Source organism: Hypanus sabinus, chromosome 1 (assembly GCF_030144855.1).
Source record: "Hypanus sabinus isolate sHypSab1 chromosome 1, sHypSab1.hap1, whole genome shotgun sequence".
Classification (NCBI taxonomy): Eukaryota; Metazoa; Chordata; class Chondrichthyes; order Myliobatiformes; family Dasyatidae; genus Hypanus; species Hypanus sabinus.
The window spans coordinates 132,714,456-132,741,661 of record NC_082706.1 but is presented as its reverse complement, the minus strand read 5'-3'; the positions used below and the strand labels follow the sequence as shown (position 1 = coordinate 132,741,661).

Below are 27,206 nucleotides of genomic sequence, written 5' to 3'. Positions count from 1 at the left end.
TCTCCCCGCTCTCTCTCCCCGCTCTCTCTCCCCGCTCTCTCTCCCCGCTCTCTCTCCCCGCTCTCTCTCCCCGCTCTCTCTCCCCGCTCTCTCTCCCCGCTCTCTCTCCCCGCTCTCTCTCCCCGCTCTCTCTCCCCGCTCTCTCTCCCCGCTCTCTCTCCCCGCTCTCTCTCCCCGCTCTCTCTCCCCGCTCTCTCTCCCCGCTCTCTCTCCCCGCTCTCTCTCCCCGCTCTCTCTCCCCGCTCTCTCTCCCCGCTCTCTCTCCCCGCTCTCTCTCCCCGCTCTCTCCCCCCGCTCTCTCTCCCCCTCTCCCCCCTCTCAGGCAATCACAATAACCTACCAAGCCACTCCAAGAGATTGCATTCAGTCTGAAAGAGATTCAGCACTACTTGGCATTATTTGCTTCTTTTGTGGAGATGAGGTGGCACGACAGCAGCTCAGAAGGCATGTGATTTGACTTGTTTTTCCTTTGTCCTTTTTGTTCACGAGTCTACAAAAATGCTGGTAATTTTGCAATTTCTTCAGGGTATTGAGTTTCATTTGTTAATTCATTATGATATGCTGGTGACTATATAGATACTTTATTGATCCCAAAGGAAATTACACTGTCACAGTAGTATTACAAGTGCACAGATATACAAATATTAAAGAGGTAAGAAAGAAAAAAAGTTACCTTAAACAGTCGAACAGGAGCGGATCATCACTTTCCAGGCTAGAGATTGACTATAAAGCCTTATGGCTGAGGGCAAGAATGTCCTCATATAGCGCTCTTTGGAGCAGCACAGTTTTCTTAGTGTATTACTACTTTGTTCAGCCGACGTGGCATGCACAGGATGAGACTAGTTTCATATAGCTGATGTCAGTAGTTTATCAGGACATCTGGGTTATAGAGAGTAGAAGTCATGAAGAATTGTTAAATACCTGGATATACAGTGAATTGAATTGGCTTTATTACTTACATTCTACGTTCTCTGTAAGCTGTGCGCACAGGTTTTTTAGCCAGCGCACAAAGCAAATTAATGTGCACACAAAAGGTTAGTTACCTAAAATAATGTAGTAATTAATAATTATACTAATTGAAAATAATCTTTAGCTAAATGTTGCTGTTAATTAGTTAGTCAGTTTTTCAAATACCACAATGCATGTCACTAACTTACGTCACCTTACCTTTCCTGCTCTGGTTTGTACAGCTGCATCACGGCAGCAGCCATCTTTGGCGGACAGTGTTCATATCGAAAAGTTTACAAAGATCTGTTTCAAACCTTGTAGATAACTTACTAAGTTTTTATTGAAAAAAAATTGATTCACTATGTTGAATTCAAAAGAACCGAAGGGTGTGAAGCGCTAAAGAACTGCAAATTTGTTTAAAGTTGAATGGCTTAACAAAATAGTAGAAACTGCTACACCGAAAACGTCACAGTAGATACAAGTTCATTGTTGACTTTTATAAATAGTCGTTGTGTTCATTTAGAAGAAAGGTTTCCTGAAGATGAGGTACAAGGATGGTCAGATTTTGATTTCTCTGCAATTGCAGATTGTGACTTCACTTTTGGTGATGAACAAGTTAATGCCTTATGCCTAAAATATCATGATTTTCTAGCTGAAAATACTGTAATAGCTAGACGGTTTAATGATTTCAAATTTTCCGTGCAAGAAAAAATTAAATCCAAATTGATTTCAAACTTTGCTCATATGGTGGCATTTGTACTTCAAAATGAACAGTTTTGCAACCTTGCGCAGTTGATGGACATTGGGGGAACTTTTCTTGCGTCTAGTGCGGACTGTGAGCGAGGTTTTAGCCTAATGAATCAACTCAAAACAAGCTGAGAAACTGTTTAGGTGAATGTCATTTGGAATCAAAAGCTATCAATTGGATGGAAGTTCTATTAGTCTAGATAGAGTTTTCAAAGAATGGGTTAAACGCCAAAGACAGGAGAGAGAAAAAATAACTGAGTGAGTTAAATATGTATGCTATTTTGTTGTTATTCTGTGCAGTTTTATGTCAAATATTTTGTAAACCTACTTAAACTGTGCCGTGTGTGCATTTAGTACGCACATACTTTTGTCACAGGAAAAAAATTTGCACAACATAAGATTTCTGTGCACACTGACTATGATGAAATGGACTGGCAGGCTTGATGAGCCAAATGGCCTAATTCTGCTCCTATATCTATAAAGGAGATTGAAGAATAGAATTTTGTGAAGGCCAGGGCTGCTTACAGCAAATGAGCAATATGCCTTTTTTCTGTCATAGACTGGTATTTGGAGAGTGAAATGATTGAGATTGGATGTACAGTCTGTAAAGTCAGTTAAAGTTAACAGATTTAGCAATTTTCACTACAGTTCAATATAAATATTCTAAGTGTAAGTAATTTTGTACAGGTTCACTTGCCTAATAAAACATTTGTTATTTGATTGAAAGGTTACTCTCTTCACATTTGAGGACTTGCTGAGAAAATTTGTCCTACTCTATTTCAAAAGCTTAAGATCTGATTGAACCTTTTGATGCTGCGAAATTGACAAGATAGGACTTGATTAGTTTATACCTGGATAATCTGGAAATGGGGTATATATGTGTAATGTCCTGGTTAAGATTTCTACTGTTACGTTGTGAGTTTTTTTTATTTTAAAAGTTTTCTGCAAAAGCAGTGTATCTTGCTCATAAACGTGTTTTGGCTTTGGCTAACGATAAAGAGCCATGTTGTCCAATGTTGTGACAGCCAATCGGGGGTATCTTGAAATGTGTTGTAACTTTCTGCCCAGTGGGGTGCCATGGAGCATTTGAGAGGGCTGGGCAGGATTAGTTTTCTGAAGGACAGTGGTCTTGTTTGGGTTCTTTTGTTGGGAGCTACAGTGCAGGGCATGCCAAATACCATTCGAAGGAGAGACTGTTGTACAAACTGTTTATGCAGATAAATGGTTCCAAGGAGGAAGCACCAATATTCCTGAGTTAGCCAATTCGTTCAAGATTGTCTTTGAGGGAAGTTTGAGCCATGGTGTCTTTCACGTAGTATGTGGGTTCAGCATGTGAGTAAAGCATTACCCCTGACTACACCAGAAATGAGCTTTAACGTTTATGCGCATGTTGGACTGGTTTAACTGTAGTGGGCTCTTTTACTAATTTTTTCCTGCTAACTGTTTGATAAAGTTGAAAATTTGGTAACTGTACTTTATAATTTTAGGCTGGTGTAAGATCTGTCATTTCTTGGTGATCAATAATTGTGTATGAGGCAGTATTTACACAACATTCGCTATAATCAGTGTTCCTCAACCGGAAGACCAACTTTCTTGTTTGGTTGAATCCTAAATCATACTGACCCGAGACATGTATTGCTTAAGAAAGGTGGCCTTCTCACTGCTGAGTCATGTGGCTGTTAACAGTTAGCTAACGAATGAAGTTTGTGTATGAGCCAGTGAAAAGGTTACATAATCAAAGAATAATGCTTGAATGTATAGGATAGATGAAAATTTTCTGCATTTATGTTGTGAATTCTTTTTTCTCTGCTTCAGGAGACTATAGACAAAATCATACTGATGAAATTTAGGATGTTGAGTGAATTAGTCATTAGATACTAATGTGCAATAGACTGAAGTCATATGATCAGCCTTGACGTTACTCAGTGGCAGAGCAACTCTAAACTGATCTCACTTGTATATCTTTAATGTGATTTGACTTATTTAAGCAAAGGGAATTCCTTTCACTTGTCTATCTTGAGACTCATCTTAAAATTTCATTTTAAGTATAAGTACTGTCTTTGAGAAATGATTATTTTTTGCCTAAAGTATGAGTACAATAAATCTTATCCTCTCTCTTGCCTCCTAACCTTTACATTTCTCACAGAGCACTTGCCCACAATCATCAGGCACTTAAGCAGATAATTTGTGGAAACAGTCCACTTCAAAAGATAGACTTCATTCAGAATTTTCCTGGTGAAGAATTGGTATCAGAAGGTATTTTTTTCTTCTTATTTTCCAGATTAATTAGTCACACATAGTAGTTTTCATGATTGTTTTTGAGTTACTGACATTGGATGCTAAATTTCTACCCATTAGGTTCAAAGTTTTTCAAAACTATTTGACCAGCCACTTAATATCTATTTAGAAATACATTAATGATTTTATCTTATAATCTTTGTTTTGAACTTGGAAGTAGACAAGGTCTTGTATTTGTGATGAAAAATTGACATCAAACTTTTAGTTGTAGGTTTTATGTCAATTATTATTATTAGAGTTAATGTGCAGACATAGTTAAGCAGGGGTCTGAAAATCGAACCTTTTTTTGTTTCTTCTGTAATTTTCTGATAAGCTGAAGCTACATTTACAATATTTTGTCCTAAGGTTGCAAGAACCTGAACAATGTAGACCAAGCAGAATTGGGCTTCATTCAGTTATTAACGTAAGCATTGTGGGTGGCTTTAGCATTTTAGAGATGGTTTCTGCTCCTGATTGCATTTCCTATATTGGAAAGTTGAGCAGACTCCAAAGGCAAATTTTCATTTTTACACTGGTTGCACTGTATTTGAAAGTTAAATTTGTTTGTCAAAGTTTTCAAAATAGTAAACACAGGTAATAAAAGTAATTAGACAACAGTACGTAACTCCTAACAGAGATACTAAAGTTACTGTTTGGGTTTTTTTTGTGTAGTCTATGACATACCAAAGAGACCAAATGATGTCCATATTTTCTATGGAAATCAGAAAAAGGTGATGCTTTCTGTAATTGCAAGTTCTGCATTCCGTGAGGCTGATCATTCAGAAGGCTTGGATTCAATTTCATCTTCTCAAGGGATGAGTGTTGGTTCAGAAAGGTATTTGAAGTTTTAGTTGTTATTTTACATGGGTTATTTAATGGTTTTGTATTTTAACTTTGAACTATATTTAAGATCAAACGGTGTTCTGTTGCTGTGTGTAATTAAAAAATGCTTATTTGGAAGTAAATTGAAGTTTGAAAGTTCTTTTTATTGTAATTCTAATAAAACTGCTTAGAAGTAGACAATCATGCTGATGCAATTTTCATTACAGTGTACTTGGAAGTTCAGAAAGAAATCCATCTAATGCATCACTGGATGTTCTTCCAGTAAGAGGACCTCAAGGCTCTCCATTGCTTTTACATGATTCTAATCAAATGCCAAACCAGTCATCCAAGCCCAAATCATCATGGGTATTGCGGCCTGAACATTTAATTCTTACTCTGTCATCTGGTAAGTGATGTGGCAGTGTAATTACTTTGTAGCTAAGGTAAAGAAAAGTATCATACACAAAATGCTGGAGGAACTCAGTAGGCTAGGCCGCATCAATGGAAAAGGGTACAGTTGACGTTTCAGGCTGAGACCCTTCATCAGGACTGGAGAAAAAAAGATGATTCAGGGTAAGAAGGTGGAGGGGGTGGGGGGAAGAAAAAAAACACAAGGTGAAACTGGGAGGGGGAGGGATGAAGTAAAGAGCTGTAAGTTGATTGGTGAAGAAGATAAAGGGCTGAAGGAGGGGTGGTCTGCTAGGAGAGGACAGAAGGCCATGGAGGGAAGAAAAGGGAGAGGAGCACCAGAGGGAGGTGATGCGCAGGTCAGGAGATAAGGTGAGAGACAGAGATAGGAATGGGGAAAGAGAAGGGTGGTAACTGGAAGTTCAAGAAATGGAGAGAGTGGAGAACAGTGCATTCAGAAGAAGTGAGTTTGGAATAGGAGAGAGGAGTGGTGAATTCGAAACGGTTGATGTCCTGTCAGCAGTTAGCAATGATAAGATCCAAAACAGGCAGAAGACCAAAGCGGTGTGACCAGGAAGAGGAGGGTTAAAGACAGGAAATGGGGTCATTGGTGTGGGGTGGAGAGCCCTTGCCAAAGAAGTAGGCCCAGAGACATCAGCGGAAGAAGAGCTCAGTATCATGGCGGGGGCAGAACTCACTGAGGCATGGGCGCAGGGGGACAAAGGTGAGGCCCTTACTGGGGACAGAACATCCTGTCCTTGGAGGAGGGAAGGTGCTCCTTTTGAGTGCACTACTCTCCATATTTTCTGCACTAATCCTCACCTCACCATCAAACCTGCAGTTAAGGACGATGCTGTAGTAATCTAGCAGACTGACCTCTACCTTGCTGAGACCTGGTGACAACTGTCAGACACCATCCGTTAAACAGGACCCCACACTTTCACTGACCTTATTAATGCTGGAGATCTCCCATCCACTGCCATTTCTGTCTCCTACTCAAGATCCACAAACCTGCCTGTCTTGGTAGACTCACTGTTTCTGCTTTTTCCTGCCCCACTGAACTTGTATCTACTCACCTTGACTCGACTCGGTTTTCCCCCCACCTCCCATGGATTTCTACCCATATCCATGTCACTAAACACACTCTTGATCTTTTTTAATTATTTTATGTTCCCTGGCCCTGATTATCTTATTTTTACTCTGGATGTCCAGTCCCTATACACCTCCATCCCCCACCAAGAAGGCCTCAAAACTCAGTTTCTTTCTGGACACCAGACCCAACCAGTTATCCTCCACCACAACTCTCCTCCATCTGGTGGAACTTGTCCTCACTCTAAATAATTTCTGCTTTGGCTCCTCCCACTTCCTTCAAACAAAAAGGTGTAGCCATGGGTGCTCGCATGAGTCCCTGCTACTTTATGCCTGCCTTTTTGTCAGCTATGTGGGAAGTCTATGCTCCAAGCCTACGCTGGTATCACTCCCCAAGTTTTCCTATGCTAAATTGATGACTGCATCAGTGCTGCTTCCTGCACTTGTGCAGAGCTCGTCAACTTCATCAACTTTGCCTCCAACTTCCACCCTGCCCTCAAATTTACCTCGTCCATTTCCGACGCTCCCCCACCCCTTTTCCAACCTCTCTGTCTCTATTTCTGATCTTATCTACTGATGCCTATTATAAACCAACTGACTTTCATAGTTTCCTCTTCTCACCCTGTTACTTGTAAAAACGCTATCCCTTTCTCTCAATTCATTCCAGAACTAAGGAGATGTCCTTCAAAAAAGGGGCTTCCCTTCCTCCCCTATCAATGCTGTCCTCAACCCCATTTCTTCCATTTAGCGCATGTCTGCCCTCATCCTACCAGGGACAGGGTTGCTCTTGTCTTCAGCTACCACCCTACCAGCTTCCACGTCCGGACCGTAATTCTCCATTACTTCTGCCATCTCCCATGGGATCTCATCATCATACATCATTACCTCCCCTATGCAACTCCCTTGTCCATACGTCCCTCCCCATTGATCACTCTCCTGGCACTGATCCTCGCAAGCAGAACAAGTGCTACATCTGCCCCTGTATATCCTCCCTCACTACCATTCAAGGCCCCAAACAGTCCTTCTTGGTAATGCAACACTTTACCTGTGAGTCTTTTGGTGTCATCTACTGGATCCAGTGTGGCCTCCTGTATATCAGAGAGACCTGACGCAGATTGGGAGACCGCTTTTCCGAACATCTATGCTCCGTCTGCCAGCAAAAGTGGCATCTTCCAGTGGCCACTCATCTTAATTCCACTTCCCATTCCGTCATGACAGTAGGCGAAGCTATGAAGTCACACTCAGGTTGGAGGAGCAACAGCTTGTATTCCGTCTGGGTAGCCTCCAACCTGATGAAATGAACATCGACATCTCAAACTTTTGGTAATGCCCCACACCCCACTACTACCATTCCTATTTTCCCCATCTCAACTTATCTCCTTACCTGCCCATCACCCCTCTCTGGTGCTCCTCCCCCTTTGTTTTCTTCCATGACCCTCTGTCCTCTCCTATCAAATTCCCCCTTTTCCAGTCCATTATCTCATTCACCTATCAATTTCACAGCTCTTTATTTCATCCCTTCCCCCTCCTGTCACCTTGTGTTTTGCCCCCCCACTCCCCCAACCACCTTACTCTGACTTCTCATCTTTTTCTTCCTCCAGTCCTGATTAAGGGTCTTGGCCCAAAACATCAACTGCACTCTTTTTCGTAGATGCTGCCTGGCCGCTCAGTTCCTCCAGCATTTTTTGTGTGTTGATTGAATTTCCAGCATCTGCAGATTTTCTCTTGTTTGTGGTGAGGAATAGTATAATAGAGAACTTCTCATTAGTTAGTTCAAGAATGGTACTGCAAAGCAGCTTGTGTTTCTCCTTTCAAATGGTCCAATTCAAACTGTCAAGAAAATAAAGTGTTTTCTAACTTGCAAAGATCGTAAAGTGAAGGAGGTTTAACGTCATTTTCTCTTTATCTTCTGAACAGTGTTTAAGCCTTTGAACTTAAAATGTGTAATCAGTATTTCTATCTGGCTTTGAGATGTTAAAGGGTTGGGAAATGGGAATAACGGGTTAAAATTGCTGCAGACTTCTGTTCTGTTCTGAGTAATCCGCCTGTGCTGCTTTCAGACTGACAACCTTGCAGATATTATGTTTTATGGATTGAGTTCTACTTATCTGTCTCACACCTCCTGCTACATGGTTTTGCAAGAATTGAGCTAAGTGCTCTTTGTCTCGTAAGCTAGTTCTATAAATTGTAACACGTCTAAGTTAGACAATTCGATACAGACCCGCAATCCTTGTCTCACCTTTAGGTGTCAGGATGTGGTAGTCTACTTGTACTTTGCTCTCTGAAGGCACTGAACTAAGACTAAAGATAAGAAACGACGGTCAAAGAGTGAGAAGTTACCTCATTGTGCACATTGTCCTGGTTGTCTGAATTTGACTGCCTTTTAAGGTGATTAAGTGATCTTTGTCTCAAAGTACCACTGCTGCTGGGCATGTGACAATGAAGTAGCTAAAAAATTGTCTCCTGCGTATGTGACAAAAACGGTATTAAAAACTCCGTATCTCTGTGCTTTGAGAGAGACCTCTGGTACAGGCCGCCTGTGTGTGCCTAAGGAGGGCTCTCTCTAGCGAGCTACTAATAAAAGCTTTTGCTTTATCCTCCGTAGTACTGTGTGTTCTTGCATCGGGTTAACAGGTAATAATTAGAAGTAAGGTTTAACAGCTTCATTGTTTTTCAACCTCTGTCACCTCTCCCATATAGCTTTTAGCTATTAACTTACTTCTCGCTTTAGGTCTACCAGTGCATGTAAGCGTTCCCTCCAAATGAACGGCAAGTTAATTGTATAAATTTAATATACTTTGGTGCTCATGACATGGTATTACTTTGTTTTTCCAAATTACTATTTTCATGCAGTCTATAATTGTAACCCTGCCTTTCTGGTCACCTATTCTTTGCATTGTATCTTTCACTGTTCTAATGAAGCTGAACAGAAGCTAAAAGAATAGTCTTTAAGATTTATGATAACATGTACTGTATTAAAAGTTCCTGGCATAATTATTAACTTTTTGTTTCCACATATGTTCCCTTACCTCCTGAGTTTTTCCAGCATTTTCTGTTTTTAGAGAATTTTGGCTAATGTTGGAAATTGAAAATAGTACACGTCATATTATGATATAGAAGGAAATCTATTTGACCCATCAAGTTTATGCCATTTCTTAGAGAAGTCTTCTCTTATTTTTGTACAACATATTTTCCCACATGTGCCCATTTTTTTGTCTCTTGTATGATTTTTCTGACTGCTATCTTCATTGGAAGTCATTTTAGGACAGCCAGTTAATCTACAAACAGATCTTTGGAGTGTGAGAAGAATCCATTTAACTAAAGGAAATCAATATGGTGACATGTGAAGACTCTGCACAGATGGCATCAGAGGTCATGATTGAACCTGGGCTGCTGAAGCTGTGATTTATCCTTTACTGTGGATTTGCTCGCCATGTTGTATTGAATATCTATGCACTTGATAAAAACCAACTGAAGTCCCACAGGGTAGTGGTGAATTCTTGGCCTATTTGCATGTTTTATATATATATATATATATTTTATATATCAAATTTGTTTCCCCTTTTATAGATGGATTAGTACCAACTGGACGGGTACAGATTATAAACCATTCCACTAGATCTTTGTCTTTTGAGCTGTCTTGGCCAGCGCACACTTTAACAGTGACACCCCAGCATGGAGTTGTTGACCCAGAGTATGTATAAACTTGTTTAGCATTCAAATGCAAGGGTATTTTTTAAATTACAAATTGAAATGTAAGTTGTATTGCTGCCAACTTCTATTTTCATTTTTATTTGTTTGAAAATAAATTTGAGATAAAGATTTTGGGAACCAACAGTGATTAAATTGTATTACATTCACAACTGGAAGAAGCATTTCTAGTGCAAGGTATCTCCATGGCATTGTATCTTTAACAGGCGATCATTCTGAGCAGCACATGCTAAATGCATCTCTTCAACAAACCAGCTCAAAAGATTCCACAGAGATCTGTATGTAAAACTGGGAAGAATACATTGGAATATCATGCGTTTTATATAAAATCAGGCAAAAACAAAGAGAATCACTTGTTCAAAAGATTGGAACTCCCAACAAATATAATTAGAGAACCTTTAGGTAGAACCTTGAAAGCTCTGAAAACTTGTGCCAACCAAATGGCAGGAGCATTGCTACAAGCGGACATTTCCACTTGCTTCAAAAAGGCAACAATTATACCAGTGCCTGAGAAGAATAATGTGAGCTACCTTAATGACTATTGCCCAATTGCACTCACATCTACAGTGGTGAATGCTTTGAGAGGTTAGTCATGACTAGACTGAACTCCTGCCTCAGCAAGGACCTGGACCCATTGCAATTTGCCAATGGCCACAATAGGTCAACGGCAGATGCATTCTCAATGGCTCTTCACACAGCTTTAGACCACCTGGACAACACAAACACCTATATCAGAATGCTGTTTATCAACTAGAGGTCAGCATTTAACACTATAATTCCCACAATCCTGATTGGTAAGTTACAGAACCTGGGCCTCTGTACCTCCCTCTGAAATTAGATCCTCAACTTCCTAACCGGAAGACCACAATCTGCGGATCTCCTCCTCACTGATAATCAACACTGCACCTTGGGGGTGTAGAGCCCACTGCTCTACTCTCTCTATACCCATGACTGTGGCTAGGCATAGCTCAAATACCATCTATAAAATTGGCGATGATACAACCATTGTTGGTAGAATCTCAAGTGGAGATGAGAGGGCGCACAGGATCAAGATATACCAACTAATGGAGTGGTGATGCAACAACAGCCTTGCATTCAACATCAGTAAGATGAAAGAGCCGATTGTGGACTTCAGGAAGGGTAAGACGAAGGAACACCTACCAATCCTCTCGGATCAGAAGTGGAGAGAGTGAGCAATTTCAAGTTCCTGGGTGTCAAGATCTCTGAACACCTAACCTGGTCCCAACATATCGATGCCATTATAAACAAGGCAAGACAACGACTAAACTTTGTTTGGAGTTTGAAGAGATTTGGTATGTCAACAAATACACTGCAAAACTTCTATAGATGTACCGTGGAGAGCATTCTGACAGGCTGCGTCACTGTCTGGTATTGGGGGTTGGGGGGGTAGTTGGTACTACTGCACAGGACCGAAAGAAGCTGAGGAGGATTGTAAACTTAGTTGACTCCATCTTGGGTACTAGCCTACAAAGTACTCAGGACATCTTCAAGGAGCAGTGTCTCAGAAAGGCAGCGTCCATTATTAAGGACCCCCAGCACCCAGGGCATGCCCTTTTCTCACTGTTACATCAGGTAGGAGGTACAGAAGCCTGAAGGCACACACTCAGTGATTCAGGAACAGCTTCTTCCCCTCTTCTATCCGATTCCTAAATGGACATTGAGCCCCTGAATGCTACCTTACTTTTTGAATATATATTACTTGTTTTTGCATGATTTTTAATCCATGTAATATATGTATACTGTAATTGATTTGCTATTATATATTTTTCTTCTATATTATGTATTGTATCGAACTACTGCTGCTAAGTTAACAAATTTCATGATGCATGCTGGTGATAATAGGCCTGATTCTGAATAGCAGAGTTGGAAAAAAGGTAGTTTACCACTGTCTGCTAGTCGTTAGGGGTAGGCAATTAATGTTTTCCTCTGAAGCATAATGTTAATATATAAAAATATTTTTGAACCGTATCAGATATTTTTTATTTTCTACAAAATTAACTGAAAGAGACTCAGTACTTGCTGAATTATGTTCAGCAGTTAGTTAGCTTTAACAGAGTTAAAGGTTCTAAAATGTTTGAAATGCATGAATTAATTCTACTATTTTACATGTTATTATAATGCCATTTTTAAAAATACAAAATCACATAACAAAATACCACTGTTGTAAAGCTTGTCTATGAGCTTGTCAACATGAGTACCAATTTTTGAATTTTATATTGTATATGCAGATACAGGAAATTACAATTTATTTCAGCATAATAGTGAACACTGATTAGCTTTTTGTAAAATCCAAGTCAAAACTTAGTTGCTTATTTTTAACCTTTTAAGTTTGGACTAGTATTAGTATTTGACTAGAAGAGCATGATGTGTTTTTTTTTCCCCTAAAACAGTCACACACATGATTTATAATTCTGGACTTTAGGTACCAAATATCTAAGCATGAGCAGCTCCAGGCAACTAACTGGATTGAAATACCGAAAGTGTTGCCTGGAAAACTTAGCACAATACAAGGTCATGAACTTGTTTTTGTAGTCTTTTTCCCTTCCTTTTACCTACTCTGACTTTTAGCTACATTGTGTAATATAATGAAGATCTGGGGGAAAAAGGCAATCGGCTTTGGGCTCGGAGTTTGATGTCTTTATTTGGAATTACAGAAAACTGCAGGATAAGTGAAGAGTGCAGTAGGGTTGCATTCTTAGACATCTGTTCACATGTCCTTGGATTAGAGAGGGCATGGCAAAAGAGAGGCTCAGCTGTGACTGCAAACCCACTCAATAAGAGACATTGTATCCAAATGTTATTGGCCCAATGTATTGAGTAACTAAAATTTTTAAATTTGACCGAATTTTTTCTTTTGCATTTTGTGTTCATTTAATTTACTTTATCCCCCAAATTCCGTTAGAGCATATTTTATTCCACATCACAAATTCTTGGTAGTGATTTTGAATTCCAAAATAGGAAGCTTCATAAACTGGCCATAACATGGGCACATTTGCTTCTAATATCTAAATGAGGATTGCAAGTGCATTGAAGTTTTTCTGGTAAAGAATGATAAATCCATAGTTACATAATGCTTTGCTGTTTTCCATCAGGAGCCATTTACTAATACTTGTGAGTCCAAATCCTTCTCTCATTGCTAAACCTTCTGCTGTGCCATGGAGTGGACAGATTTATGTGCACTGTGATAATTATCAGCAGGTAGGAGACAAATGATATCATTTTGGGTTATTTTTTGATGTGGGATTTCCTGTTTTATTCAAAGTAAAGTCAAAGTAAATTTATTATCAAAGTACATTTGTACTCTGGTGACTACTGCATGTGACAAGCAAAATGAAGTAGGGCTGGAAGAGTTGGCATGCATGGAGAAGAGTTTTCTTTATTTGTTTACAAGATTGCTGTTGGTATAAATGTTATTTGACCATTAGTTTTCCATGGACTGACCAACCGCCAAGTCAATTGGGATATCAAAATGTATGGTCTGAGGCTGCAATAGGATATAGATCAGATGGAGATTAATGTTGAGCATTGGCAGATTGAAATTAGTTTTGACATGCAAGTTGATGCGTGTTGGAATGTCAAATGAGAGTCAATTATGTGCAGAAAGTGGAGCATGAAGGAATCTTAACCAGAGGGACTTGAGGGTTCAAGTCCATAGTTCCCTGAAAATGGCAGCATAGATGAATTGGGTGGTAAAGAAGGGATTTAGTGTGCTTGTCTTCATAGGTATGTAATGTTCTGTAACTTTATAGATACTTGGTTTGACCACACTGCGAAGAGTACAGAAAATGTTGCCTGGATTGAATATTTTAGTTATGGGAAGAGATTAGATTGTAAGCCTTGTTTACTCTCAAACAAGAGGCTGCAGGGTGACCTGATAGAGTTATGTAAGATTATAATTGACATAACTTGAGTAGATTATCATAAACCCTCTTCCATGGCGGGGGTATCAGACACAGTCACCTCATTTAAGAGAAACTTAAACAGACACTACAAATACATCATATCTAAGTGTATACCAATACGCTTCTATTTTAACTAAAATTTGTGTTCTCATTTTAAAAGATTGAAGCTTAAGTCTTGCCAAAATAGGCTAGGCCATTTGAGTATTAACAAACTCACCCAATTATAATGTAAACAACAACACACACAAAATGCTGGTGGAACACAGCAGGCCAGGCAGCATCTATAGGGAGAAGCGCTGTCGACATTTCAGGCCGAGACGCTTCTCCTTATAGATGTTGCCTGACCTGCTGTATTCCACCAGCATTTTGTGTGTGTTGTTGTTTGAATTTCCAGCATCTGCAGATTTCCTCGTGTTTGCAATTATAATGTACTTTTATTTCTGTTTTATTCTGTGTTCACAAGTAACACGTGTTTTTCTTTTCAGTTGATTAAAGTACAAATTCGGGACGATGTCACAATGGATACTTCTGCAGCTACACAAAGTCCAAATGTAGTATTGGACACAGAGCCTTGGGCTCCTAACCTACATGTATCAAAAACTCCATCAAAATCTCTGCCGAGCAAGTTAAAGATAAAAAATCGAACTATACATTTTCCTAATACTGTAGCTGAGTCAAGTTCAGGTAAATTAATGAACATTTTAATTACTTTTGTCAGTTTTCAATACTCTGTTTATAAATATTGGAAAGACTACATGTTTAAAAAAGTTAGCGGAGACTTCCATTACTATTCCATCACCTGATCCTTTAGGATTGACTTTGGTGTATATCCATTTTGTTCAACTGATGAGAACTGTCAATTAGAAGTAACTAAGTTAGTGAGGTCAGCTGAGAAGATCATTGGGGTCTCTCTTCCTGCCATCACGGACATTTACACTACAAGCTACATCCGCAAAGGAAACAGCATTATGAAGGACCCCATGCACCCCTCATACAATCTCTTCTCCCTCCTGCCATCTGGGAAAAGGCACCGAAGCATTCGGGCTCTCACGACCAGACTATGTAACAGTTTCTTCCCCCAAGCTATCAGACTCCTCAATACCCGAAGCCTGGACTGACACCTTGCCCTACTGTTCTGTTTATTATTTATTGTAATGCTTGCACTGTTTTTGTGCACTTTATGCAGTCTAGTGTAGCTTTCTCTTTTTTTTTATTACGTAGTTCAGTCTAGTTTTTTTGTACTGTGTCATGTAACACCATGGTCCTGAAAAGCATTGTCTTATTTTTACTATGCACAGTACCAGCAGTTATGGTCGAAATGACAATAAAAGTTGACTTGACTTGATAAGTTCTGTCCATTTAGTCTCTCCTCTATTCTCCCAATGAAGAGATTCAAACAAGAACTTTTTGCAAGTTCAGTGTGCATGTGTCAGACTTTAAAATATTGGAAGGCTTTGTAAAGCAGCAAAGGTTGTAAGCCAGTTTTTTGACCAACAATTGAGTTCTGTAGGTGGTAGGATTACAGAGGAAAATTTTGAAGGAGAGCGGGTTTGTACTTGTTGAAAGACTGATGTCCATGAAGTGGATGATCAGGTGTTTAGAAGTAATGTTGGTGGATTAGGCTGCAACTTTCATGGACAGCATGAATTCAGAAGAGAGTGAGAGGAGAAAAGATTCACTAGGAAAGAATATGGGAAGAGTTGTGGGCACTTTGGAAGATGAGAAAAAGGGAGCGAATGGCAGAGGTTGCTGACTAGATGGTTACAGTCTTGATCGTGAGCACTTTTGACAGACTGAAAGTGAAGGAGGATACAGGAGATGGATTTAAGGTCATGGCTTGCAATGGAAGAAATAGAAATAGTTGGTCCAAGTCAAGTTTATTATCACGTGTACAAGTATAGTGAGGTACAAGTGTATTGTGTCTGCTGGAATCTGAAGCAACAATCAATCTGCTGGAGGAACTCTATAGGTTGAGCAGCATCTGTAGAGTACAAGTAGAGGGGCTGACTTCTGTATAGAATTATTTTAGTACTGCATGGTCTGTGTTCTTTTTGCAAGTACTATACCTATCCCTTCAAAAAATTTTCTCTCATCCTGCCACCTACCACCCAATGTACTGAGGGAGTGGGAACTAAATTTAGTTTGCTTTGTCTATTTGCAAAATTAAGTCTGCTGTAATTATTATGGTTATTACATACATCTCTAATTTCACTGATAATGTTCTGTGCCCTTAATTTTCATTACTGCTTGTGGCCCAATATACAACTCCCATTAATGTTTGTGTCTTTGCTGTTTCTCCTCCCTCCCATCCATGCACAGATTCTATATGGTTTTACTGAGCACAAACCCTTTCTTTCTACTGCCCTTAGCCTAGTCTTCAATGTTATTTTCAATTTGCTTGTCTGATTTTTAAATAACTAATTTTGCTGTGGTACTTTACAGATTTGCAATCATATCCTTACTGGGTATTGTATTTTGTTATTACTTCAGTCTTGTTACAAGTGCTACAGCATTCGGAGAAGAGCTTTCAGTTCTGCCTCTGCATTTTTTTTTGCTCTCTCTGGAATTGGAGCTTTACTTGATTTTGTATGCACTGTCCCTTCCTCATGCTCTCATCATTAGCCACTTTGTTACCCTGTCCTGTTGCTTTGCCTTTTCCCTTAATATTCAAAATTTATCTCTCCAGAATGTCCATCTGTCCTCAGTATTTAATTTAAAGCCTTAACTGTAGCCCTGAGGAATCACATGACTGGAACAATGAACTTGGCCCATTCCATGTGCAAGTGTGATGGCTCTCAATGAAACAGCTCTTTTCCTAGCGCTGGTTCTGTTTTGGTTTTTATTGATGCCCATTTCTCCCAGACCAGTCTTTGAACTATGCATACAGTTCTCTGATCTTATTTAACCCTGTGCCAAAGAAAAGAAGTAAGGTTACTTTTGCAATACATGATAATCCTGGTGTCTTATATTTGAAGAGTGCAACACGCAGTAACATTTTGTGGTTGAGGTCTGATGATGAATGGCAAAACCTATATCCATTTGTACCTGTATCCTTGTCATAATCCAGGATGAATGATAGATATCAGCAGGCACGCCAAGTGAATACCCTTACTTGTGTTTAAGTAGGGCCAAAATTGGGAGGAATGATGATTGCTCCCATTAACTGAATGAAAGGATAGGACCTCCAGCAATGTATTATTCTTTCAGTATTAAACTTTTGTCAGCCTAAATTGTTTGCTATAGGCTCGTCACGTTTCAATCTGCAACCTTCTCTCCCAAGAAAGTTACCCTTGATCGAAGGTTGTGCAGCATAAAAGTACAAAGGATTTGTCCTTGTATTTTTTTAAAAAAGGACTTACACAAAAAAAATCTTTTAATCTCAAACAGAATCATTATTGGAAATTGAAAATAATGGAGAAGAAACTGTACAGTGGTTTTTATCATCATTTGCGCCTCCATACGTAAAGGTAAATTGACCCTTAAACGTTCACATTTGTTGCCAGTTATGATTTTCTGCAGTTGAACATTTGTAAATTAGTTTGTTATTGTCACATGTACCAAGGTACACTGAAGACTTTTGCACATCATCCATTCTGTTACAATAGTGCATCGAGTTAGAACAAGGGAAAAGCAATTACAGAATATAGTGTAACACTTACAGAGAATGTGCAATGCTGCCAGACAATAAGGTACAAGACTATAACATGGTAAATTGTGAGGTCAAGAGTTCATCTTATCGTATTTTAATGATCATAAGGCTTGTAAATTTGTTTAGTTCACCAAGATTTTTGCAACTATTGTGATTTAAAGATTAGCTGCTACCCAATTCATTGCCAATTGTATATACCTTCACAAACTAAGTAAAACTAGCCACTGCATTAAAGATTAACTTTATGCTGATAGTTAGAAAGCCCATTGAACTGCAGCAGTCTTGTTAATGATACAGAAAGGCATTTGAATGTTAGGAAAAAGGGTGCTCTTTGGGGTGGCACAGTAACATAGTGATGAGCAATAGTGGTGCCAGGGACCCAGGCTAATTCTGTATCTGTATGTAAGGAATTTGTACATTCTCCTGTGATCACATCGTGTTCCTCAAGTTCTTGGTTTCCTCACATATTCCAATGGCGTCTAGGTTTTTGTTAATTGTCATATGGGCATAATTGGGTGGCATGGGCTTGTTGGGCCAGAAGGGCCTGGTACTATGCTGTATCTCTAAATAAATAATCAGATTAATCTCTCTTCCAAGCCTCGAGCCCTGTAGATTATTGTATGTAGAGCTATAGGTAGAAATAATGAAAATATTGGCTAAGGGGTTCTGTGCTTACATTTCTTTTTATTGATTGTTTTCATGCATTTCTACAGCACTACAACAGAAAAAACCAAAATAAGAGATTAATACAGAGCAAGATAACCACACAATGACAATATGATTCAAAATAATGATTAAAAAAAAGCACCCAAACTAAAGTCGTGTAAAGTTAGTACCCACCCCCCCGCAAGAGAAAAAAAACTCCAGACCAACCACAGCAAAATGTAGGAAATATAAATCAGAACATTCATACCCCCAAAACTGTACATGAAAATCAGAACAAAAGATAATGCCTACTACCAAGAAAAAGAAGCTGAAAGTAAGGGACTGAGAAAAAAACTTAATCTAAGGAAAAGTTACGAAAATATTCTAGAATTCCTTATAAAAATTTATGTCCGAATTAAGAAGTTGAGTAGTGAATTTTTTCAAGGTCTAAACAGGACATACTATCATTGAGCATGCGTGGGTGGGGCAACATCTCTCCACCTAAGAAGAATTAAATGTCTAGCCGGAAGAGAAGCAAAAGATAATGTTCGACACTTAGTCGGACTCAAATGTATATCTGTCTCAACCAAGGAACCAAAAAGAGCAATCAGAGGGTTTGTGCTTATATTCAAATAGTGTTGTGATGTATTTTTTCCGATCTACAATGGACTTAAACTCCTTCATCTTCCCATGTTTTGTAGCTTTAAACTACACAGCCTGTTACAGATTCATGTTGCAAGCCTTGTTTTTTTGTAACCGTGTCCTTGTGTTTATTCATTCCTATCTCTCATCCCTTAATGATGATCTTCAACAGTATGGTTCTAAAGGGAATTCCTGGTCTGTGTGTTGTGTGCTGTTGGCAATGTGTTTTGCACCTTGGCCCTGAAGGAGTGTTGAACCCAATTTGGAAAAATAAATTTTGTATTTTAGCAAATACAGTGGATTCTGGTTAATTGGGACATGGGGACCAATACATTTTGGCCCAATTCAGTGGCTGCCCAATGAGCCGAGGTTTCATGGAAATAAATTTTTTTAAATAACAAATTGTGTATTTTTAAAAAGTACAGAACAAATTAGAATGCTATTATAGTACTACAAAAATGTATCAGTTCCTAATAGTTAACGATTAAAAATTATTCACTCTGAGCATGATTTAGTGTCAAACAGCCACACAAATGCACACAACTGATGCTAACTAGAAACTGTTCGGCAACAGTCTCCTATTCCAGTTAAGTGGCAGAGTGTCCCAAACAAAGAAAGGGATTCCCGGCTATTTTCTCGATTAGTATTTTTCCTTTGAGTTGTCCCAAATACGCAGCTGCCCCAAATAACTGATGCCCAATTAAACAGAATCTAGTGTATATCAACATTCCCTAAGGATTTAACTAGCAGGCAAAGCAAAGGGGATGTAGTGGATGTAGGGTTTTTGAATTTCTAAAAGAACTTTTGCTGTGATGTCACAAAAAAGGTTACTGCATTTCAGCAGGGAGTTGTGAACAATGTATCAGTTTGAACAAAAATGTGCTTTACAGAAAACAGGAATAACCAGATAATTTTCAAATTGGCAAGTATAATAGGAAAGAAGTGTACAGTACTTTGAACAGACAAACAGAACGTTGGTTGGAAACTACTGTATGTTAAATCTTTTTCAAGTATATTATTCTACCTTTTTAAATGCTCTTAAGTTCAAAGAGAGACAAACAAAATAATGCTGGAAGTATGAAACAAAGCACAAATAGTTGTAAATTTCATTGGATCAGGCAGCATCAGTGAAGAGAATCACCATTAATATTTAAGCTCAGCAACTTTGCATTAATATTTGTTCCATACCTTGAGTATTATCAACCTTTTGTTTTATTACCATTTAAAAAATTTATTACAATTATTTTGTTCTTTCATGTTTTTGTGCTGCATTGGATCCGGAGTAACAATTCTTTCGGTCTCCTTTGCACTTGTGTCCAGGAAATGACATTAAACAAGCTTGAATCCAATATGTATATTTGCTCTTTTCTATAGAAATGTATGTGATAGCATAATAAAACATGTATTTTCCTACTCTGACCCTCTCAGATATCAGTGTCCTGATGAAGGGGCTTGACACAAAATATTGATTGTTTATTCCCCTCCTTAGGTACTGCCTGACTTGCTGAGTTCTTTTGGAACTTTGTGTGTTGCTCAAGGTTTCCAGCATTTGCTGAATCTCTTGTGTATATGTTAGTGGCTTGTTTTAATACCTCTATTGGTAGGGTATTTGTTACTTCTTGTGTATAAACTTTTGCTGTATTCAACAGTGGGTAGATGACAGTGGAGATATATACAGGGCAACCTATACTGCCTTCCGATGCTCCAGAGTGTCTGGAACACTGCAGGGGCACAGCACAGTAAAGGTAAGAACTCATTTTCATACAACAGTTTTTCTCTAAACACTTGATTTTGATTGCATTCATGCAATTTTGAAATGAGTGAAGAAGTATAATTTTGTTTACAAATAATGTATGAAAATTTATTTCAGGCTGATGAGGTGAAAAACAAAACATCTCTCTTATCAATGATAAATTCAAAATATGCAGTGATTGGTTCATAGGAAAAATATTATTATCAAATGGAAAGTGCTAAAGTTGCCTTTAAATTGTTGCTTTGCCTAATAATACTTTGAGCTGGGCCATTCTTCTGTAAGTCCCTGTTCCCATCATTGCAAGAGGGCTTTCAGTACACAAGTTCAATGGTCAAAGCTCATGGCCCAGTATCAACCTCCAGCTTCCCAGGACAAAGGCACAAAACATAGGTTTTTCCCAACAAACAAGGTCTGGTCCACAGGTTGAGATTCTAAGTTGGAGAAAGGCCAATTTTGATAGTATCAGAAAGGCTCTGGCAAGTATGGATTGGGACGGGCTGTTTACTGGTAAAGGTGTACTTGGTAAGTGGGAGGCTTTCAAAGGTGAAATTTTGAGATTACATATCTTGTATGTTCCTGTCAGAAGGTAAGATAATAGGTTCAGCTATCATGGTTTTCGAGAGATAGCAGCACTGATTTAAAAGAAAGTGCATTGCAGCTATAGGTAGGTAGGAACAAATGAGGTGTTTATGGAAATGTAAGAGAACACAAAGAAATCAGGAGGGCTAAAAGAAGACCCAAGATTGCCTTGGCAGACAAGGTGAAGGAGAATCCTCAGAAAATCTACAGATATGTTAAGAGCAAAGGGATTGCAAGGGACAAAGTTGATCCTCTGAAAGATCAGACTGGCAATCCATGTTTGGAACCAAAAGAGATGATGAAGATCTCATAATATATTGCTTTACATCTGTATTTACTCAGGAGCTGGACACAGTCCATTAAAATAAGGCAAAATGACGTCAACTTCATGAACTGTATACCGATTACAGAGGAGAAGGTGTTTGCTGTCTTGAGGAAAATTAGGGTGGATAAATCCCCAGGGCCTGACAAGGTGTTCCTTGGACACTGCGGAAGGCGAGTACTGAAATTGATGGAGCTCTAGCTGAGATATTTAAATCATACTTAGCAACAGGTGAGGTGCTGCAGAATTGGAGGATAGTCAATGTTGTTCTGTTGTTTCTGATCACATCCATGATATCCTTAAATGGGAAGTTGAACAGCCACAGGTCATGGTATATATTGGTGCAAATGACATAGGAGAAGGGAGGAGGTCCTGAAAACAGACTACAGGGCGTTAAGAAGGAAGTTGAGAAGCAGGACCTCAAAGGTAGTAATCTCTGGATTACTGCCTGTGCCACGTGACAGTGAGTATAGGAATAGAGTGAGGTGGAGGATAAATTTGTGGCTGAGGGTTGGGGGCAGGGATTCAGATTTCTGGATCTTTGCAATCTCTTTTGGGACAGACGTGACCTGTACAAAAAGGACGGGTTGCACTTGAATCCGAGGGGGGACAATATCCTGACAGGGAGGTTTGTTAAGGCTCTTGGGGAGAGTTTAAACTAGAATTGCTGGGGGGTGGGAACCGAACTGAAGAGACAGAGGAAGGAGCGGTTGGCTCACAAATAGAGAAAGCTTGGTGACAGTGCGAGAGGGAAGATAGGTGATAGAGAACGGATGCACTCAGACCAATAGTTCAAGATGTGTCTATTTTAACACAAGAAGCATCATGAATAAAGCAGATAAGCTTAGAGCGTGGATCAGTACTTGAAACTATGATGTTGTGGCCATTACAGAGACTTGGATGGCTAGGGCAGGAATGGTTACTTAGTGTGCCAGGCTTTAGATGTTTCAGAACGGACAGGGAGGGAGGCAAAAAAGATGAGGGTGTGGCATTGCTGATCAGAGATAGCGTCACAGCTGCAGAAAAGGAGGAAGTCATGGAGGGATTGTCTACTGAGTCTATGTGGGTGGAAGTTAGAAACAGGAAGGGGTCAATAACTCTACTGGGTGTTTTTTTTATAGACCACCCAATAGTAACAGGGACATCAAGGAGCAGATAGGGAGACAGATTCTGGAAAGGTGTAATAATAATAGGGTTATCGTAATGGGAGATTTTAATTTCCCAAATATTGATTGCCATCTCCCTAGAGCGAGGGGTTTAGGTGAGGTGTTGTTTGTTAGGTGTGTTCAGGAACTTTTCCTGGCACATTATGTAGATAAGTCTACAAGAGGAGAGGCTGTACTTGATCTGGTATTGGAAGATAAACCTAGTAAGGTGTTAGGGCTCTCAGTGGGAGAGCATTTTGGAGATAGTGATCACAATTCTATTTCCTTTACTATAGCATTGTAGAGGGATAGGAACAGATAAGTTAGGAAAGCGTTTAACTGGAGTAAGGAGAAATATGAAGCTATCAGGCGGGATCTTGAAAGGATAAATTGTAAACAGATGTTTTCAGGGAAATGTACGGCAGAAATGTGGCAAATGTTCAGAGGATATTTGCATGGAATTTTGCATAGGTACGTTCCAATGAGTCAGGGAAAGGATGGTAGGGTACAGGAACTGTGGTGTACAAAGACTGTTAAAGATCTATTCAAGGAGAAAAGAAAAGCTTACAAGATGTTCAAAAAAACTAGGTAATGACAGAGATCTAGAAGATTATAAGGCTAGCAGGAAGGAGTTTAAGAATGAAATTAGGAGAGCCAGAAGGGGCCTTGAGAAGGCCTTGGCAAGCAGGATTAAGGAAAACCCCAAGGCATTCTACAAGTATGTGAAGAGCAAGAGGATAAGACATGAGAGAACAGGACCAATCAAATGTGATAGTGGAAAAATACATATGGAACCGGAGGAGATAGCCGAGGTACTTAATGAATACTTTGCTCCAGTAAAGGATCTTGGCAATTGTAGGGATGACTTGCACCAGATTGAAAAGCTTGAGCATATAGACATTAAGAAAGAGGATGTGCTGGAGCTTTTAGAAAGCATCAAGTTAGATAAATCTCTGGGACCGGATGAGATGTACCGCAGGCTACAGTGGGAGGTGAGAGAGGAGATTGCTGAGCCTCTGGCAATGATCTTTGCATCATCAATAAGGACGGAAGAGGTTCCAGAGGATTGGAGGGTTGCAGATGTTGTACCCTTATTCAAGAAAGGGAGTAGAGATAGGCCAGGAAATTATAAACCAGCGAGTCTTTCCTCAGTGGTTGGTAAGTTGATGGAGAAGATCCTGAGAGGCAGGATTTATGAACATTTGGAGAGGCATAATATGATTAGGAATAGCCAGCATGGCTTTGTCAAAGGCAGGTCGTGCCTTACAAGCCTGATTAAATCTTTTGAGAATGTGACTAAACACATTGATGATGGTAGAGCAGTAGATGTAGTGTATATGGATTTCAACAAGACGTTTGATAAGGTACCCCATGCAAGGCTTATTGAGAAAGTAACGAGGCATGGGATCCAAGGGAACCTTGCTTTGTGGATCCAGAATTGGCTTGCCCACAGAAGGCAAAGAGTGGTAGATGGATCATATTCTGCATGGAGGTGTGCCTCGAGATCTGTTCTGGGACCCCTTCTCTTTGTGATTTTTATAAATGACCTGGATGAGGAAGTGGAGGGATGGGTTCGTAAATTTGCTGATGACACAAAGGTTGGGGGTGTTGTGGATAGTGTGGAGGGCTGCCAGAGGTTACAGCGGGGACATTCATAGGATGCAAAACTGGGCTGAGAAGTTGCAGATGGAGTTCAACCCAGGTAAGTGTGAGGTGGTTCATTTTTGTATGTCAAATACGATGGCAGAATATAGTATTAATGGTAAGACACTTGGCAGTGTGGAGGATCAGAGGGATCTTGGGGTCTGAGTCTACAGGACACTCAGAGCTGCTACACAGGTTGACTCTGGTTAAGAAAGCATGTGGTGCATTGTGCTTCATCAACCGTGGGATTAAGTTTAAGAGCCAAGAGGTAATGTTACAGCTATATAGGACCCTAGTCAGACCACACTTGGAATACAGTGCTCAGTTCTGGTCCTCTCACTACAGGAAGGATTTGGAAACTATAGAAAGGGTGCAGAGGAGATTTACACGGATGTTGCCTGAATTGGGGAGCATGCCTTACGAGAATAGGTTGAGTGAACTCGGCCGTTTCTCTTTGGAGCGACAGAGAATGAGAGGTGACCTGATAGCAGTGTATATGTGAGAGGCATTGATCGTGTGGATCGTCAGAGGATTTTTCCCAGGGCTGAAATGGTTGCCACGAAGACACAGGTTTAAGGTGCTAGGGAGTAGGTACAGAGGAGATGTTGGGTAAGTTTTTTTTTACTCAGTGGTGTGTGTGTGGAATGGGCTGCCAGCAACTGTGGTGGAGGCGGATACGATAGGGTCTTTCAGAGGCTTTTAGATAGCTATATGGAGCTCAGTAAAATAGAAGGCTATAGGTAAGCCTAGTAATTTCTAAGGTAGGGATGTGTTCAGGACAATTTTGTGGGCCAAAGGACCTGTATTGTGATGTAGGTTTTCTATGTTTCTAATAGGTTGAGTGAATTTTGCCTTTTCTCCCTGCAGTGACGGAGGATGAGAGGTGACCTGATAGAGGTGTATAACTTGATGAAAGGCATTAATCATGTGGATAGTCAGAAGCTTTTTCCCAGGGCTGAAATGGCTGTTATGAGAGGGCACAGTTTTAAGGTGCTTGGAAGTAGGTACAAAAGAGATGACAGGGTTAAGTTTTTTTTTTACACAGAGTGCATGGAATGGTCTACCAGCGACGGTGGTGGAGGTGGATACAATAGGGCCTTTTAAGAGACTCCTGGATAGGTACAAGGAGCTTAGAAAAATAGAGGGCTATGGGTAACCCTAGGTAATTTCTAAAGTACATGTTCGGCACAACTTTGTGGGCCAAAGGGCCTGTATTGTGCTGTAGGTTTAATGTTCAGATTCAGTTTTTCGTCATTTAAAAACCACAAATGCAATGCAGTTAAAAAATGAGACAACGTTTCCCCCAGAATGATATCACAAAAGCATATGACAAAACAGACTCACCAGAAAATCCACGTAATGTTTAGCAATCCCCAATCCAGATTCCAGAGAGGCTGCTGCATATTAATATCGCGCTACCATCTAGCGCGTTCCCCGGAAAGGAGCTCCAAAGCCACCAGACAAAAACAAGACCAAAAACTGAAGCTACAAGACCTGCACAAAACCACATAATTACAACAGTGCAAACAATAGCATAATTGATAAAAAAAACAGACTATGGGTACAGTAAAAATAGTCCAAGATGTTAAAGGACTGTAAGTTAAAAAGAAATCACCACAGTTTCCAGAAGTCCCCAGGGTCCCAACAGACTCGCCATCCCACGCCGGCGGCAGAAGGGAGTACCCCTGCTATGGACTTCCAAGGCGCCGCCCGACTCAGCCTCACAGACGCTGCACACACCGAAAGCGACCTGAGTCCGTCGAAAGAACTCTGAGCCAACGACCATCCCCTCTGGCACAGCTTCTCCGAGCACCATCCTCTGCCGAGCATATTAAGACGGCCCCGCCAATGGCCATCGGCAACACGACCCCGAGGACTGGGGGCCTGTTCTTCCCAGTAGAGTCCCGGATCTCGCAGCAGCAGCAACGAAGAAGGTCTTCCTGGAATTTCTCAATGTTTCTCCGTGCTTCCACGTCCGTTTTCAATCGATTATGATTGCGCACGGCACCCCACTTCACAAATAACAAATAATCAGTTCCGGAGTGGCCACTGTAAGCTGTGTTGTGCTGCCATCTTGAATAATATGTTTAAGAAAGGCTCTAAAAATAAACTAGGAAATTCTTGGCCCGTGAGCCTGACATCAGTAGTGGAAAAGTTATTGTAAGGTATTCTAAGAGACCAAATACACAAGTATTTGGATAGACATGGTTGGCAAATTGCACTGGGACCTTGTCAAAAGCCTTGCTTAACTCTACATAGATCTACACTGCTCTCATCAGTGAAGGGTATTGCGGTTAATGTCGTCTGTGGATTTCCTTAAGGCCTCTGTCAAAGTTCTCTTTAGAGTCTGGTCCTGAAGGTCAGAGCACGAGACCAGCTGCATTCAGAAAATATTTGGACTTTAATTGTATTCCTAAAATTTGAAATTGCTCAAACTCAAAAGAAGCAGTACTAATTATTGTGATTAATGAAGTTACTTTGTGATCTCTTCTAGTTGCCTGTCTCTTTCATGCCTCGAGATAAGGGGGATTATGCTCAATTTTGGGATCTGGAATATCGTCTGGTTGCAGAGCCACATATAAAGAACAAGATTCAGTTTCAACTTCGTGGTGTGGTAAGTAAAAATGAAGGCTTCTGTTTTTGAAGTGAGTGCGATCCATTTGGGTATGTGAGTGTATAACTTTGCATGACATGCAATTTAACCTAGGCAAAAAGAGAGATGTGGTTTTGCACAAGAAATTTAGTGTTTTTGACCATAAGACAGAGGAGTTGAATTGTGCTGTTTGGTCCATCAAGGCTGATCCATTTTTCCCCTCAACCGCCTCCTTCTCAACCTTCACCCCGTAACCTTTCACACGTTGACTGATCAAGAACCTATCAACCTCGGCCTTAAATACACCCA

The 27,206-nt window shown here is 40.0% G+C and overlaps 1 protein-coding gene across 7 annotated transcripts in view; it reads left to right on the top strand.

Annotated features, from left to right (window-relative positions):
- cep192 (centrosomal protein 192) overlaps positions 1-27,206 on the top strand; it is a 187,988-nt gene that overhangs the window by 136,438 nt on the left and 24,344 nt on the right. For all 7 annotated transcript variants that reach the window (XM_059976704.1, XM_059976688.1, XM_059976683.1 and 4 more), the window contains 10 exons: positions 323-444; positions 3,842-3,951; positions 4,645-4,807; positions 5,022-5,200; positions 9,862-9,985; positions 13,116-13,221; positions 14,411-14,609; positions 17,313-17,392; positions 20,511-20,606; positions 26,799-26,918. In XM_059976704.1, the coding sequence (XP_059832687.1) occupies positions 323-444; positions 3,842-3,951; positions 4,645-4,807; positions 5,022-5,200; positions 9,862-9,985; positions 13,116-13,221; positions 14,411-14,609; positions 17,313-17,392; positions 20,511-20,606; positions 26,799-26,918 (1,299 nt within the window). The remainder of the gene's footprint in view (positions 1-322; positions 445-3,841; positions 3,952-4,644; positions 4,808-5,021; positions 5,201-9,861; positions 9,986-13,115; positions 13,222-14,410; positions 14,610-17,312; positions 17,393-20,510; positions 20,607-26,798; positions 26,919-27,206) is intronic.